Source organism: Lepisosteus platostomus, chromosome 6 (genome assembly GCF_059453375.1).
Source record: "Lepisosteus platostomus isolate fLepPlt1 chromosome 6, fLepPlt1.hap1, whole genome shotgun sequence".
Classification (NCBI taxonomy): Eukaryota; Metazoa; Chordata; class Actinopteri; order Semionotiformes; family Lepisosteidae; genus Lepisosteus; species Lepisosteus platostomus.
In genome coordinates this window covers 8,726,288-8,741,916 of record NC_142616.1, presented here as the reverse complement: position 1 = coordinate 8,741,916, position 15,629 = coordinate 8,726,288, and the positions used below count along the sequence as shown (strand labels likewise).

Here is a 15,629-nt window from a genome sequence, read left to right as displayed (position 1 = left end):
ATCTTCTATTAACACACATTCTTTGGACGCTAGAAATCATCTAAGCACGTACAGTAGCATCAATATTATTCAATTACATCAGAAATAAAGCTGATACATTGTATTTCTCTGAGCCAAAATTTTTATACAAAGGCGCTTAACTTGAGATCGGAAGGGTTCCAGAGATTAAGGATAGGTAGTGTCTGGGAATGATTATTATCTGCAAACTTCCAAGTCTCACTCAACAGAAAGTAACAAAAACTCTGTCCTTGTAGCCTGGGCTTTCTGTCTCCTTGGCCTCTGTGGATGAGGTCACCAGAAATCCCTTTGAACGACTTTACTTCCAGAGGTACAGCAATCGTCTCAGTTGTGAGGTGACAGGTCAGAATGATGTTACTGTCAACACTGACAGTCAAAGCCTTTGACTGAACAATGATCTGTGGGTGACGAAAAAGAAGTGTTTTGATAACTGATGCAGTTCTTGTACACAAATGTGACACAATTAACACAGTGTAGTATTTAGCAGACATTTGTATTTACTTCTAAACTACTCTTCTTTAGTAAGGGAAATCACTGACAATAGGAATCAGTAGGTAACACAAAAATAGAAATACCGTAAGCATACATTTGTTCTAAAATGTGTCCAAGGAAAACCTTGGAAGCTGATCAATTCCTTATCAGAAGTTAGGACCTTTTGACGATCATACTGTATCTAAGAGGCTTGAATAGTATGCTATTCTAATATAGTTCCCATCATATAGAATTTGATGATAATTAGTACAACTAAATGAGCTTATCTGAAGTGCACACACCAGTAAGATCTGCAAGGGGTCAAGATCCAAGGTAAATCTGGACTTCGCAGCTGGTCTGCAAGGGATAATTGACAATAGGAGGGGGAGCTGAGTGAGTATAAGTACAGGCAGATGTTGGGTACAAAAGGAAAAAGACAGAGCATTCCTGCAATATATGCAGATATGAGGAAAATGACAAAGTGAGCTTCTGCAACTGACAGAATTAAGTCTTGCAAACCTTGGGTGAAGTGGTGGCACTGTGGCTAACGGTCTGTGCCTGTATCTGGTTCAAATCCCTCGGCTGGCAGAGGAATCTTACTCCATTGGGCCCCTGAGCAAGCCCCTTCACCCCAGCTGCTCAAGGGGTGCTGTACAAATGGCTGAGCCTGCGCTCTGACCCCCAGCTTCTCTCCCCGTCTGTGTGTCTCATGGAGAGCAAGCTGGGGTACGTGAAAAGACAAATTCCTAATGCAATTGTATAGGACTAATAAAGTGATCTTATCTTATCTTAAACCTATAGCCATCCAGTGAAGATGATGGAGGGACTATGGGGGTGTGGATGAGTGGTGAGGGGGGTATTGAAGAGTATGAAGAGGCAGGGACTGAGGGCAGTAAGGGAAATCGGAGATAGAGCTCCACACAGCATCTGGAAGGGGAATCTGGAGGAAAGCCGTAGATGGTACAGACAGTGGGGTACCAGCAGATAGAAGCAAATCAGCTGTATTGACATGAGGATGTAATTCCTGCAAGTGAGCAGCAGTACTAGATGAGCACTGTTATTGGTGTTAGTAGAATACTAGAAGGTCAGGCCACCTAGTTGTGGATGACAAGATCAAGAATGACCACCACCACCTTCACACAGCAGCTTGGGAACAGATGTTATAGGAGTCTGGAACATGTTGTCCAACCATATTTTTTAAGATGACTCCCTGTCTTCTTTTAAGACACAGTAGGGTACAATCCTTAGATCAGTTACCAACCATAAAAAGACTAAATGGGCTAAATAGTATCCCCTTTAATATGTAGACACAACCTACAGAGTTTAGCCATTTATTTTATTTCACAATATGAGTCCAAACTCCACATTTCAAGTTCAAGTGTTAAACATACATATTAAAGCTCTTTGTTAAAGGACAAGTCCCAGATATGGGCCACAACAATCTCAAGAAATCAATATACAGCAATTTACAGTATATGTTGTATTCAGCAGAATGTCTTAGTAGACCTTTTGCTATGCTATGTGCTGTGCTGTTATATCTTTAGAATATTTAGAAATATTGTATTTTCCTGTTCCTACAGCCAGTCTGGACTGGATTATTCATGAATAGAAGACATTAAAAAATATAACCAACATAAATACATTTCTTATTAAAAACTAAAGTTAGTAAACAATTAGATTGGATTTTACTGTAGTTAAAATACATTTACACTTCAAAACACCTTTGAAGTTATACATCTCCCTTTTTGAGACATATAGACATGAAATAGACATTTGAGACTTTATAGGTCTGAAATATCTGATATACAGTATGTAATTCATTAAATGTATGAAGTTGTGCATGTTAGTAAAGAAACAGTACTCCACCTGAGGTAAACTGAGTAGATTTTGCTGTAGTCACCGTTATCTAGTAACCATTCTAATTCACAATATACAAGTCCTGTGAACATTCCTACATTTCTAACCCCATTGTGTTCTAAAGTAAAGGAACAAACATGGACCTTCCATCTAACAACATGTAAGGCTATTGTGTACATCTGGAATGCTGTCTGTATTTATTAGCACTGTTGTGTCATACAGATGACATAGTCCAGGTGTCTGTGTAGAAGTCTCTTTATTTCATATGCATATGGGAGAACGTCTTGCAACCACCGAATTTGAAAATAAGTAACTAAAGATGGTCTTTTATACTATGGAACAAACAAGCTAAAGTGACACTCCCCCTAACAGTTAGCAATACAGAAGTATGTCTGTATATGGATATACATCACATAAAGTTAATGTAAAGATTAGTGAAGCAAACTGTTTAGTGCACCACTCATATAACTGCATCTCAATGAACATACCTAGTGAAACATGACAAACTGCTCAAATGTCCTTGTATAAATGTCTGAGCACAAAGTTTATAATGAACATGCAGAATAAGCATCTTATATCTCAGATCATGTCTCTGGGCTTTAACAAGTTCCGCATTTACATTCCGGGCGTGAAGCCAACTTCAAGCAACAAGACTGCATCCTTTTAAAAAATACAGAAATTATACTATTGTCTCACTTGTCCCTTCAGCACCACCCAGTGAAATAGATAACAGCATAATTCTTTTTTTAAAGCAACACATATCCAATCTGTAATTCTTAATCTGTAATAATTCTGTTATATGATGTTTTTCATTCCTTAACTGCTTTGCAAAGTTTTGTCAGAATTTCTGTCCAGAAAACACGAGTGTCACCTCTATTCACACCCCTGTAGTTAATATTTAGTCAATAATCCTTTGGCCTAGATTACAATTTCAAGATACCCCGTGTTGATTGCTGTGGTACTTTTGACCATTAGTCCATGCAGAATTGTTCTAGCTCTAGAAGAACTAAGATACTCTCTGTTAGTAAGGTTTTTTTGTGGAAACTCGTACATTCAGGCTTCTAAATTCTAACCTTCTATATTTTGTTTCTGTCTCACTGAGGGGCCCTCTACTGAATGACCTGAGTGTGGGAAGTGTCTTGGAATGTTGCAGAGTAAAAGTAGATTAAGTTTCCACACAGGTCTCTGGTGCAAAGTTTAATTGCACTGTGCACACATACAGTGCCTTGCGAAAGTATTCGGCCCCCTTGAACTTTTCAACCTTTTGCCACATTTCAGGCTTCAAACATAAAGATATAAATTTTTTATTTTATGTGAAGAATCACCAACAAGTGGGACACAATTGTGAAGTGGAACGAAATCTATTGGATTTTTGAAACTTTTTTAACTAATAAAAAAATGAAAAGTGGGGCGTGCAAAATTATTCGGCCCCCTTGCGTTAATACTTTGTAGAGCCACCTTTTGCTGCGATTACAGCTGCAAGTCGCTTGGGGTATGTCTCTATCAGTTTTGCACATCGAGAGACTGAAATTCTTGCCCATTCTTCCTTGCAAAACAGCTCGAGCTCAGTGAGGTTGGATGGAGAGCGTTTGTGAACAGCAGTTTTCAGCTTTTTCCACAGATTCTCGATTGGATTCAGGTCTGGACTTTGACTTGGCCATTCAAACACCTGGATACGTTTATTTGTGAACCATTCCTTTGTAGATTTTGCTGTATGTTTGGGATCATTGTCTTGTTGGAAGATAAATCTCCGTCCCAGTTTCAGGTCTTTTGCAGACTCCAACAGGTTTTCATCCAGAATGGTCCTGTATTTGGCTGCATCCATCTTCCCCTCAATTTTAACCATCTTCCCTGTCCCTGCTGAAGAAAAGCAGGCCCAAACCATGATGCTGCCACCACCATGGACAGACTCTCCCACCTCAGCTGTAGTTCTCTGCAGTTCATCCAGAGTGATCATGGGCCTCTTGGCTGCATCTCTGATCAGTCTTCTCCTTGTCTGAGCTGAAAGTTTAGAGGGACGGCCAGGTCTTGGTAGATTTGCAGTGGTCTGATACTCCTTCCATTTCAAGATGATCGCTTGCACAGTGCTCCTTGGGATGTTTGAAGCTTGGGAAATCTTTTTGTATCCAAATCCGGCTTTAAACTTCTCCACAACAGTATTACGGACCTGCCTGGTGTGTTCCTTGGTCTTCATGATGCTCTCTGCGCTTTCAACAGAACCTTGAGACTATCACAGAGCAGGTGCATTTATACAGAGACTTGATTACACACAGGTGGATTCTATTTATCACCATCAGTCATTTAGGACAACATTGGATCATTCAGAGATCCTCGCTGAACTTCTGGAGTGAGTTTGCTGCACTGAAAGTAAAGGGGCCGAATAATTTTGCACGCCCCACTTTTCATTTTTTTATTAGTTAAAAAAGTTTCAAAAATCCAATAGATTTAAAATCCACTTGTTGGTGATTCTTCACATAAAATAAAAAATTTATATCTTTATGTTTGAAGCCTGAAATGTGGCAAAAGGTTGAAAAGTTCAAGGGGGCCGAATACTTTCGCAAGGCACTGTACATTCTGGTGCACTAATGCTGCTGTCGCATCATCCAGGTGGGGCTGCCAGTGGTGGTGGAGGGGAGTCCCCATTATCTATAAAGCGCTTTGAGTGGAGTGTCCAGAAGAGAGCTATATAAGTGTAAGCAATTATGATGATGATGATGATGATGATGATGATGATGATGATGATGATGATGATGATGATTATTATTATTCTCTGGTCTATCTTTCTCTCCTTCACCAGTCTGTGCTGCAGGTCTCCACCTGTTGTCTTTGGATTTACAGTTGTCTCCTCTAACACTTGTTTCACAAGACACAAATGTGTCCTCTTCTGGCAGGAGACCGCTGTGGAAGCAGGCCCAAATTCTGGAGGTCAGAGACCATTTGGCGGGAGGTTTCAAAGAGCTGTCTGGCCTCCACCATTGGCTCCGAATGTCTTCTCTGTGTTTCCTCCTTTTACACCCTAAGGACAGAGGAAACTATATATTTCCCAGGACTTTTACTGCCCAGCTATAGAGCAGAATATTACTGAGGATTTGTTTCTGCTGAACTTTAAAAGAATGATTAGGGGTGTGAATGACTTTCAGCCCTGTCCTTACTGGAATTCAATTATGACAAATGTCATTTTTTTCTGCGCAAAGCTATTGTGATTATAGCAACAAATCTAGAAATATTTAAACAATATTGATGACACTACATGAGTGTATTAGTGGTATATTTCCTTGTTATGTCATTATTAATCTGTAATGATGACGATTCTTTAGATTCTGCAATCCTAAGGGGATCGTTATCATTGTTGCCAGGGGAAAATAACGGTCGAATGTTTCTGTCTATCTTTTCTGTGAAAGTGTAGATGTCTGAGTATACATCGTCTTTAACATTATAGAAAGAGACCTTCTTCTCTTCATAGTCCACATAGATCCCCACTCTTGTGAGAACGTCTTTGTCCAGTGGGGTCTCTGGGTCTGTCAGGGCCGTCAGCTTCCCATCCCAAAGACTCAGGACCCAAAACCCAGCTCCAGGGCTCAGACTCAATTGCCCCTTCCTGCACACTGAGTCTCGGGCCACTCCCAGCTCCCAGTACTTCTTGTTTCCAACCTCCACCTCCCAGTAACACCCCCATCTCATCTCTGCTGGTAACCTGTTGGCCAGCACACAGGGGTATTCATCAAACCGCTCAGGATTGGCAGGGAGATTCTGGCGCTGATCTGTCCACCTCACTGATCTGCCATCTTCTGACACCATCAGGTAGGGGTTCATTGTGTCCTTATCCAGGGTCACATACACTGGAGGTAAAGAAGAACAGGGAGAGAATTTAGAATTTAGGACAAAGTGAGAAGATTTTACTTTACAGCACATGTTTATTTTAGAAACTAAAATCCATTCCCATTCAATTAATACATTTAATTTGTGTATGTAATGTACTGGCATTTCAATCTGATCATTGTGTGAAAAATGTTTTATACTTATTGACTGATAGCAAAAACAGAATTCAAATTGATATAATCTAATGAAATACAATAAACCCCATTTTCCCATTAGCTTGTCAATAATTGATTTATGATGTTTAAAAATCTATTGGTTTAAAGCCCACTTAACTGCAGGGATATTTAGAAATAGTAAGCAAACTCCCACCTTTTCCTTATATACTGTATAATATAAAAGTGTATGGAAAACAACAAACAACAAAGGGTTTAAATACTAACAAAATAAGAAAATTCACAAAATAGTTTGCAAAATATGCTGACCTGTTTGCAATAAAATAAAACTAAAATGGATTAGCATCCTTCACTTTTGCATCTGTATCTTCCTATTTTCCAGGATGAATTCTGACCTGATCACATTTTCAGATTTCACCAGCATGCTGTGGAGTGGATGTACAGTACAGTAATCCACACCCTAAATCATATCTAGCCATGATTGGTTTCTCAACTATTGACTTTCACTCTGACCTAAATTTAATAATTTTCCAAGTGTATTTCTTTTTTATACCAAATGCTTTGTACCGTATAATATTCCATATAGATTTACAAATATATCTATTAATATTAACATCACTCTCTGAATTAAGACACGCTTAGCTAAGATCACTTTATTGGCTATATACTTTACAATTTTCTGGTATTAAGAATTTGTCTTTTCGCATATCTCAGCTTGCTCTCCATGAGACACACAGACAGGGAGAGAAGCTGGGGGAGCTTGAATTGCTGTTGTGTTAGTGAAATTCATATTACATTCACAAAAATATGAATATCCCTGAACTGTTCAATAAAACCGTAGATATAAACTTGTTGATAACAACAAAAAATATACCTTCCATGGCCCGTCTCACATTAATTTCTAAAAAGAGATAAAAACACTGTTACTTAACACAGTACGCAGACAAAACTCTATAAAACAAATGAACAAATAACCTTTGGTTCTTCCTAGATCACGATGAAGAAGAAATATAAAAATATATCTTTTAGGACATTCACAAAACCTTTCAAAATGCCTGGTTTTCTCAGGCATTAAATCTAGAAGCCTCTGGGTGGTATCAGAGTCAAAATAAGAAGTGTTAAATTTCAGGTGAAATCCTTTAGGAATGATATTATGTCGACGACATCTATAAAGGAACAGGAGGTGGTTAGAAAGCCTGGTCTTGGAACAGATCGCTGTGAAGAGACGGAATGCTGGTTTAGTGAGAGAAGCGGACAAGTGACCCAGGGAGGAAGTGAAGGAATGATGAAGAGATACTGTATCCAGACAAGTAAAAGACAGTCCTGTAGTGATTCAGAAAAGAGTTTTTCGAAAGGATTCAACTGAAGAGCTCTAATTCCTTGAAGAGTTAAAAAAAAAAACCACCAAAACACACAGTTGTCACTCTGCACACAGAGGCTATTTTGGGGTAACAAGGTGACAGCAGAAAGACAAATTTGTGGGAGATCACGTGAGCTGGAGACAAAGAGAGGGAGGGGGTATCGAAACAGTGTCTGTTCCTGAGGAGACCTGATGGAAGACACAGTATGGAGACACACAGCAACATCCTGACTTTTAATTCACAATGAAGAAGTGTTGATTTTCTCAGTGAACAACACTATAATAGCACTGGGATTATATTGGCATGTCTTTAAGAAACGTTTTAAGAATCAGAACTGTTTGCTGTGTTTTGTTTCTCAACTGACCTACATTTCCTCCTCAGTCAAATAGAATATCTCTGGACCAAATATGCAAATCAATAGGATTCAGCCATAACTGGATAACACTAATCCTCAGTATACGGTACATTCTATAACACATTTATACAGTACATGCACAGTACTGATTTGTAGAACTACTGGTACAATGGGCTTGATTTACTGTCTGAAAGCTAGAAAAATACAGTCAATACATGAAGAGACAATGCTGTTAAAGGTCCATTATTTGAAAGTCCCTTAAGTCATCTTAACAATAAAGGCTTGACTGTACGTAGTCAGCTATACTTCAAACATACAGAAAAAACAGCAGTACTGTTCTCATCATTTTGTTTCTCAAGCTCAGCTATTTTGCCTACAAATACAGATAACAGGAGTTAACAACAGAACACAGCACCCACCTTAAATGAGAGGACAGGAGTGTACATGAAGGGCAGAAATGAGCAGTAAAAAAGACTTGACCAAAAAAACAGAACAAGTGTAAAACCTGTTCTTGGGACTGTAAAAGCACAGTGATTCCACATTTTAAATGCAAAAAACAAAGCAGTACTTACTGTTCTTATCACACAGCTCTTTCTTCTGTTGTTCAAGCTCTGCTATTCTCTCTACAAATACAGATACCAGGAGTTAACAACAGAACACAACACCCACCTTAAATGAGAGGGCAGGAGTGTACATCAAGGGCAGCCATATTTAGCAGTAAAAAAGACTTGACCAATAAAACAGAACAAGTGTAAAACCTGTTCTTGTGACTGTAAAAGCAGAGTTAAATGATTCCACATTTTAAATGCAAAAAACAAAGCAGTACTTACTGTTCTTATCACACAGCTCTTTCTTCTGTTGTTCAAGCTCTGCTATTCTCCTCACTGCAAATATAGACAACAGGAGTTAACAAAAGAGCATGATACACTCTTGGGAGAGATCATGCCTAATCTTTTCTTCAACAGAACCTAGCAAGTAAAAAGACACAATACAGACTTTTAAAAACATATGTGGAGGATACCTATTTACAGAAAAAAACGATATTGAGAAATGTCATAAACATACAGTTACCGTATAAGGTTGTAGAACTAGATATTGTGAAAGAATTGAATCAAATTAGTCAGCCTCCTAAAACAAACTAAAGTTCAACTCAGCAGACAACTAAAAGCTGAAAACTAACATGTACTAAAAGACACAAGTGGAAACAAATAAGAAATGGATGAGATTTGAAATGTGTCCAATATAAATTCTGCAAAGGAACAACTGGTGTTATTGAATAGAGGTTCAGGTCAAAGTTAAATTCTACTTTCACTCTTTTTTTCTACATAAAAAGTTTCCTAGCAGTACATGGCACTGCCAACATCTTTCTAGCCCTCTGCATTTGGTTTTTGTCACAGAAGAACGTGCTTCACACCCAGCGCTGACTGGACCTTCATCTTGTTCATCTCCTACAAGCCACGACTGGAGTCACTTTCTCGCTTCTTCAGCTTCAACATCAACCCTCTACTGAAAACCAGTTTGCTGTGCTACTGCTGTATCATCTGAGCTTTTCTTTCAGTTCTCCTGCTGTCGTCAAGCCTTCCAGCAACTTTGAAAGCCCGCAGACATTCTGTCTCTCAGTTACACTTCCTGTTTCTCTCTTCCTATTTGCGCCTGCTCCAATCTCTCTCTTTTTCCCCTTTCCATTTCTTGTTGGGCATCCAGCCCACCGCATCTGTGACCCCAGCCCATATCTGTTGTTTTGTCTCTCCCTTCTCCCCATCATTCAATTAACTGTGAGTGTAAGCATCAGTCTGCGTCTGATTCAGGCCTCCTCTTTCAGCTCATGCTGTCCCTAGGCACTGTGACCTAGGCTGCTACAGCAATGGGTCCTCCATCCCATTTACCCCTCCTTCAGCTGGCGTCCAATAGGTGCAGCATTATCCCATGACTTTTCTCCCTCCCAAAACCTGAAGCTGCATATTCCCTCATTTTTGGGGGCATCTCCTTGAATATGTTCATATTGATTCTTTCTAGAAAACCTCATCAATCAAACGTTTCTCCTGCTTCTGCATCAGCCTGCTCTTCGGGGTCAATGCATAATTTCCCCTGCCTACCACAAGGTTCCAGGTCAAGTAAGCCAGTCTGGCTACTGCTGCGAGCTGTTGGTGTTGCCACCTGTTTGGTGACCTGCACTACTTCACTCACCTCATAGTGCTACCCATGCACTGCACATGTGAATTTAAACAAGCACACACTTGCATCATATGCACATTTCATTCATTCCATGCAACAGCACTGACATTTGACTGTCATTTCCTAAGCCAGGGAAGTTAAAGCCAGTATTAAGCACATTACCTCTTTCCATGCATTATCTTATTGTTAGACTTCAACAGAACTGCAGATCTGGTATTGTTGAACAAATTTGAATCTTGCACGTCTGCTCCCCTACATATTAATGTTCCAGGGCTGCACATGGTGCTGCACACATCCTGTCTAGCTCCCCTCCAGACCAGCATCACTTTTCCTTGGCTCATACATCATGGGAATCGATGTGACTGCACTGATCTCCAACCAGCACAGTTACAGATACAGCCAATCAGAATGTGCAATATTGCTTTCAAGTGCGTTACCTGTAACGTGGCGCTTTGCGTTATGTAATTCGCCAAAGACGATCGAGAGGTGGCAATCGTAGTGTGTTAAATGTTAATGAAATGATTGCTTCACTTAATTTGTTTCTCTACTCTGCATGATTAAATCCGCTTAATATGGAATATTAACCTGAACATTTACAACTAAAGGGACATTTTGGTAGCTGAGCATAGAAATAATGGAAGAATAATGTCTCTGAACATCATAAACAATATTAGTTTAGGAATATAAGTATATATTTCATACTGTACATGGCTGGTAGTGTTAGCTAAAAATAAAAATACACAACAGTATTACACCTGCTTCATAGATTTTTTATGCATCAGTCTTTAACTTGATCACTTACTGTTTGGAAAAGATTTGATGTGCTCATTCTAACTATATTACAGTATGCTTTTATAAAGTGCTATAGTGTTTTATCCTTTCCTATGAATACTTGCTGTCATTATTTTTGTAAAAAATGTTGTATTACTTTTTTAAAAACATCCACTTTACAGGTTATATTAATATGGAATCATGTAACTAAAGAAATTCCGGTAGCTGAAAATAGTTTCTTAAGATCATTAATGATAATAATTTATGAATCTTCATATAATACTATATATCTACTGTATATAGCTGGTAGTAGAACAACTAGTACAATGGGCTTCATTTACTGTTTGAAAGCTGGAAAAATACAGTCAACACTGTACATGAAGAGACAATGCTGTAAAAAGTCCATTATTTTAAAGTCCCTAAAGTCATCTTAACAATAAAGGCTTGACTGTACATAGCTGTCCCTGATTGGATCATAACAGAAACCTCCTTAGTGAAAGGTAGAGTACAAATCAAGGGCAGATTAAAATGTATTGAAATGTATTAAAAACTAAAAAAGTCTACACTAAAAAACCTGCGATACTTTGTCTCTTTGTATTCCTACCAGACCATCATTATTGCTGATAATGCTGCTATACTTCAAACATACAGAAAACAGAGCAGTACTTACTGTTCTCATCACGCAGCTCTTTATTCTGTTTCTCAAGCTCTGCTATTCTCTCTACAAATACAGATACCAGGAGTTAACAACAGAACACAACACCCACCTTAAATGAGAGGGCAGGAGTGTACATCAAGAGCAGCTGTATTTAGCAGAAAAAAAGACTTGACTAGAAAAACAGAAAAAGTGTAAAACCTGTTCTTATGACTGTAAAAGCACACTGTTAAATGATTCCACATTTTAAATGCAAAAAACAAAGCAGTACTTACTCTTCGTATCACACTTCTCTTTATTCTGTTTCTCAGAATACTGCTGTGTTTAACGCTAAAAAACACTTAATTAACGTAACAGAAGGTGAAATATCTGTTTGTATTACCACAAAGCCCCACCACTAATACTTCTCTATACAGAAAACAGAACAGTACTTAAATAAGCACACAATTCACATTTTAATCAGTTGACCTAGGCTATGCTATGCTCTCTTCAAAAGCAAACAGCAACAGTTTAGAAAAGAGCACAATAGAGTCCTATACTAATGTTTGGCTTTATTATCTCTAAATGTTTACCTAGCAATGGATCTGGGGAATGGAAGGAATGTTATATACAGTGCCTTGCGAAAGTATTCGGCCCCCTTGAACTTTTCAACCTTTTGCCACATTTCAGGCTTCAAACATAAAGATATAAATTTTTTATTTTATGTGAAGAATCACCAACAAGTGGGACACAATTGTGAAGTGGAACGAAATCTATTGGATTTTTGAAACTTTTTTAACTAATAAAAAAATGAAAAGTGGGGCGTGCAAAATTATTCGGCCCCTTTACTTTCAGTGCAGCAAACTCACTCCAGAAGTTCAGCGAGGATCTCTGAATGATCCAATGTTGTCCTAAATGACTGATGGTGATAAATAGAATCCACCTGTGTGTAGTCAAGTCTCTGTATAAATGCACCTGCTCTGTGATAGTCTCAAGGTTCTGTTGAAAGCGCAGAGAGCATCATGAAGACCAAGGAACACACCAGGCAGGTCCGTAATACTGTTGTGGAGAAGTTTAAAGCCGGATTTGGATACAAAAAGATTTCCCAAGCTTCAAACATCCCAAGGAGCACTGTGCAAGCGATCATCTTGAAATGGAAGGAGTATCAGACCACTGCAAATCTACCAAGACCTGGCCGTCCCTCTAAACTTTCAGCTCAGACAAGGAGAAGACTGATCAGAGATGCAGCCAAGAGGCCCATGATCACTCTGGATGAACTGCAGAGAACTACAGCTGAGGTGGGAGAGTCTGTCCATAGGACAACAATCAGTCTTACACTGCACAAATCTGGCCTTTATGGAAGAGTGGCAAGAAGAAAGCCATTTCTCAAAGATATCCATAAAAAGTCTCGTCTAAAGTTTGCCACAAGCCACCTGGGAGACACCCCAAACATGTGGAAGAAGGTGCTCTGGTCAGATGAAACCAAAATCGAACTTTTTGGCCACAATGCAAAACGATATGTTTGGCGTAAAAGCAACACAGCTCATCACCCTCAACACACCATCCCCACTGTCAAACATGGTGGTGGCAGCATCATGGTTTGGGCCTGCTTTTCTTCAGCAGGGACAGGGAAGATGGTTAAAATTGAGGGGAAGATGGATGCAGCCAAATACAGGACCATTCTGGATGAAAACCTGTTTGAGTCTGCAAAAGACCTGAAACTGGGACGGAGATTTATCTTCCAACAAGACAATGATCCCAAACATACAGCAAAATCTACAAAGGAATGGTTCACAAATAAACGTATCCAGGTGTTTGAATGGCCAAGTCAAAGTCCAGACCTGAATCCAATCGAGAATCTGTGGAAAGAGCTGAAAACTGCTGTTCACAAACGCTCTCCATCCAACCTCACTGAGCTCGAGCTGTTTTGCAAGGAAGAATGGGCAAGAATTTCAGTCTCTCGATGTGCAAAACTGATAGAGACATACCCCAAGCGACTTGCAGCTGTAATCGCAGCAAAAGGTGGCTCTACAAAGTATTAACGCAAGGGGGCCGAATAATTTTGCACGCCCCACTTTTCATTTTTTTATTAGTTAAAAAAGTTTCAAAAATCCAATAGATTTCGTTCCACTTCACAATTGTGTCCCACTTGTTGGTGATTCTTCACATAAAATAAAAAATTTATATCTTTATGTTTGAAGCCTGAAATGTGGCAAAAGGTTGAAAAGTTCAAGGGGGCCGAATACTTTCGCAAGGCACTGTATACAGGCAAAAGGAACTGAAGCTCTTTAGTCTTTCACAAGAGCATCAAGTTAACATCATTAATGATAATAATTTATGAATTTACATAATCTACAATCTAATGTATCTATATTGCTGGTAGTAGTATCATATTACACTTTATTCATAAACATGTGCATCAATTTCTTTGCCCTGTTCATTATTTTGGAAACATTTTGACGTGTCTGTTTCAGTTATCTGAGCAACGCTTTGGTACAGTGGGGTAAAGTGCATACCTATCATTCAGAAGGTCCTGTAAATAAATTAGTAAATAATATGTACTGTATAGACATTTTTATTGTTTTTGGATAACTTTTTAAATGAATTAGATCAGTAAAGCAAGAGATAGGTGTATACTCACCTACCCACTGGTATCAGATCCCCTGTATAAAGACTACTTTATACCTAAATACATTAAATTGCTAAGCAATGAACAAAATCTTTGCAGGTAGGGGTCTTATGATAAAGGCAATAAAGGATCAAGGTTGATTATCTAATCCGTATTAGAATTGAACCATACTTTAACAAAACTGGTGGAGGTGAAATTCTAAACTTAAGACTTTTGCATTTCTACATATAAACATCTCCCTGGCTGTAAATGTCATTATATGGGATTATATTCCTTTCACAAAATAAGTGCAAGACACCTACAACACATTACCACAAAGTTTTTGCCTATTTTGTGGAGTTCTGACTTCTTTTTTTCTTACACAAGTAAAATGCTCCACAAATGGATTTAAATCTGATTGTTGGTCATTGTTTCCTAAAGAACCCTTGGTTGCACAGGCCATATGTTTTGTATCATTGTCTGGTGGTTGTATTTGGTGCTTTTAGCAATTGCCACATTGGTATGACAGGTTTATGTATTTTCATGAATGGCTGTAGTGGAGAAAGAAGACAGTGACAGCTGCCAAAAAATTGACAGTAAGTCATAGTGTGTAGGTGCAACACACTTGCAGTCCTACTACAATCCTGTAAGGAATAAAGAGTTAAACAGGAAATAGAGCATCACTTCCTGTTCCTGTCCCACTGCAGCCCTATCCCACCTGGGGGAAACATGGCAGCCATGTTACTGCAGTAGCCCTACTGGGCAGTGATAAGGGTGGAGTAAGAGGCTGAATTCAACTTCAAAGGGAAACTAGGGAGGGCAGATTATATTAAATATCCAAAAACTGCAAAAAGAAGCATTTAAAAGTGTCACAGGATATCTAATGACCAAACAGGAAGGAAGTATCTAGTCTCTGGCCAACACATTGAAAATTCAAAATTTTAATTGTAAAATTGAAAAATTTTAATTCGAGTTTGGAGTAATTGTCTGAATACCCCACCACATTTGGCACACATGGGCAGATAATAATAAGACTATAAAATATGTTAGTTTTGCAGAAGAATATGATTAATAATAGTTTTTGAATAAATTATTTAAACATCTTCTTCTAAATCATCTACTTGCTTGGTTGAACCTATCCCCAAGACATTTATTAAGGAACTTCTACCCACTATTGATAAACCATTTTTTAAATATTATAAATTTGTCTCTAAATCTTGGATATGTACCAAATCTCTAAAAATGGCTGTCATTAAACCTATTATCAAGAAAACAAATCTTGGCCCTAGTGACCTATCAAATTATAGACCTATTTCTAATCTTCCTTTTAACTCTAGAGAAAGCTGTAGCACAACAGTTATGTAGTATTGAATGACCTACTATACAT

General features: G+C 38.6%; 1 protein-coding gene across 7 annotated transcripts in view; it reads right to left on the bottom strand.

Annotated features, from left to right (window-relative positions):
• LOC148660032 (E3 ubiquitin-protein ligase TRIM21-like) overlaps positions 1-15,629 on the bottom strand; it is a 143,953-nt gene that overhangs the window by 64,834 nt on the left and 63,490 nt on the right. For 5 of the 7 annotated variants that reach the window (XM_088637644.1, XM_088637645.1, XM_088637664.1 and 2 more), the window contains 6 exons: positions 11,671-11,721; positions 8,885-8,938; positions 8,627-8,677; positions 8,389-8,427; positions 7,213-7,239; positions 1,807-6,185 (listed from right to left, as the gene is read on the bottom strand). In XM_088637644.1, coding sequence (XP_088493770.1) covers positions 5,593-6,185; positions 7,213-7,239; positions 8,389-8,427; positions 8,627-8,677; positions 8,885-8,938; positions 11,671-11,721 — 815 coding nt within the window. In that variant the 3' untranslated portion in view covers positions 1,807-5,592. Of the gene's footprint in view, positions 1-1,806; positions 6,186-7,212; positions 7,240-8,388; positions 8,428-8,626; positions 8,678-8,884; positions 8,939-11,670; positions 11,722-15,629 lie in introns of those variants that run through there. The other 2 variants (XM_088637681.1, XM_088637646.1) reach the window with 2 other exon arrangements.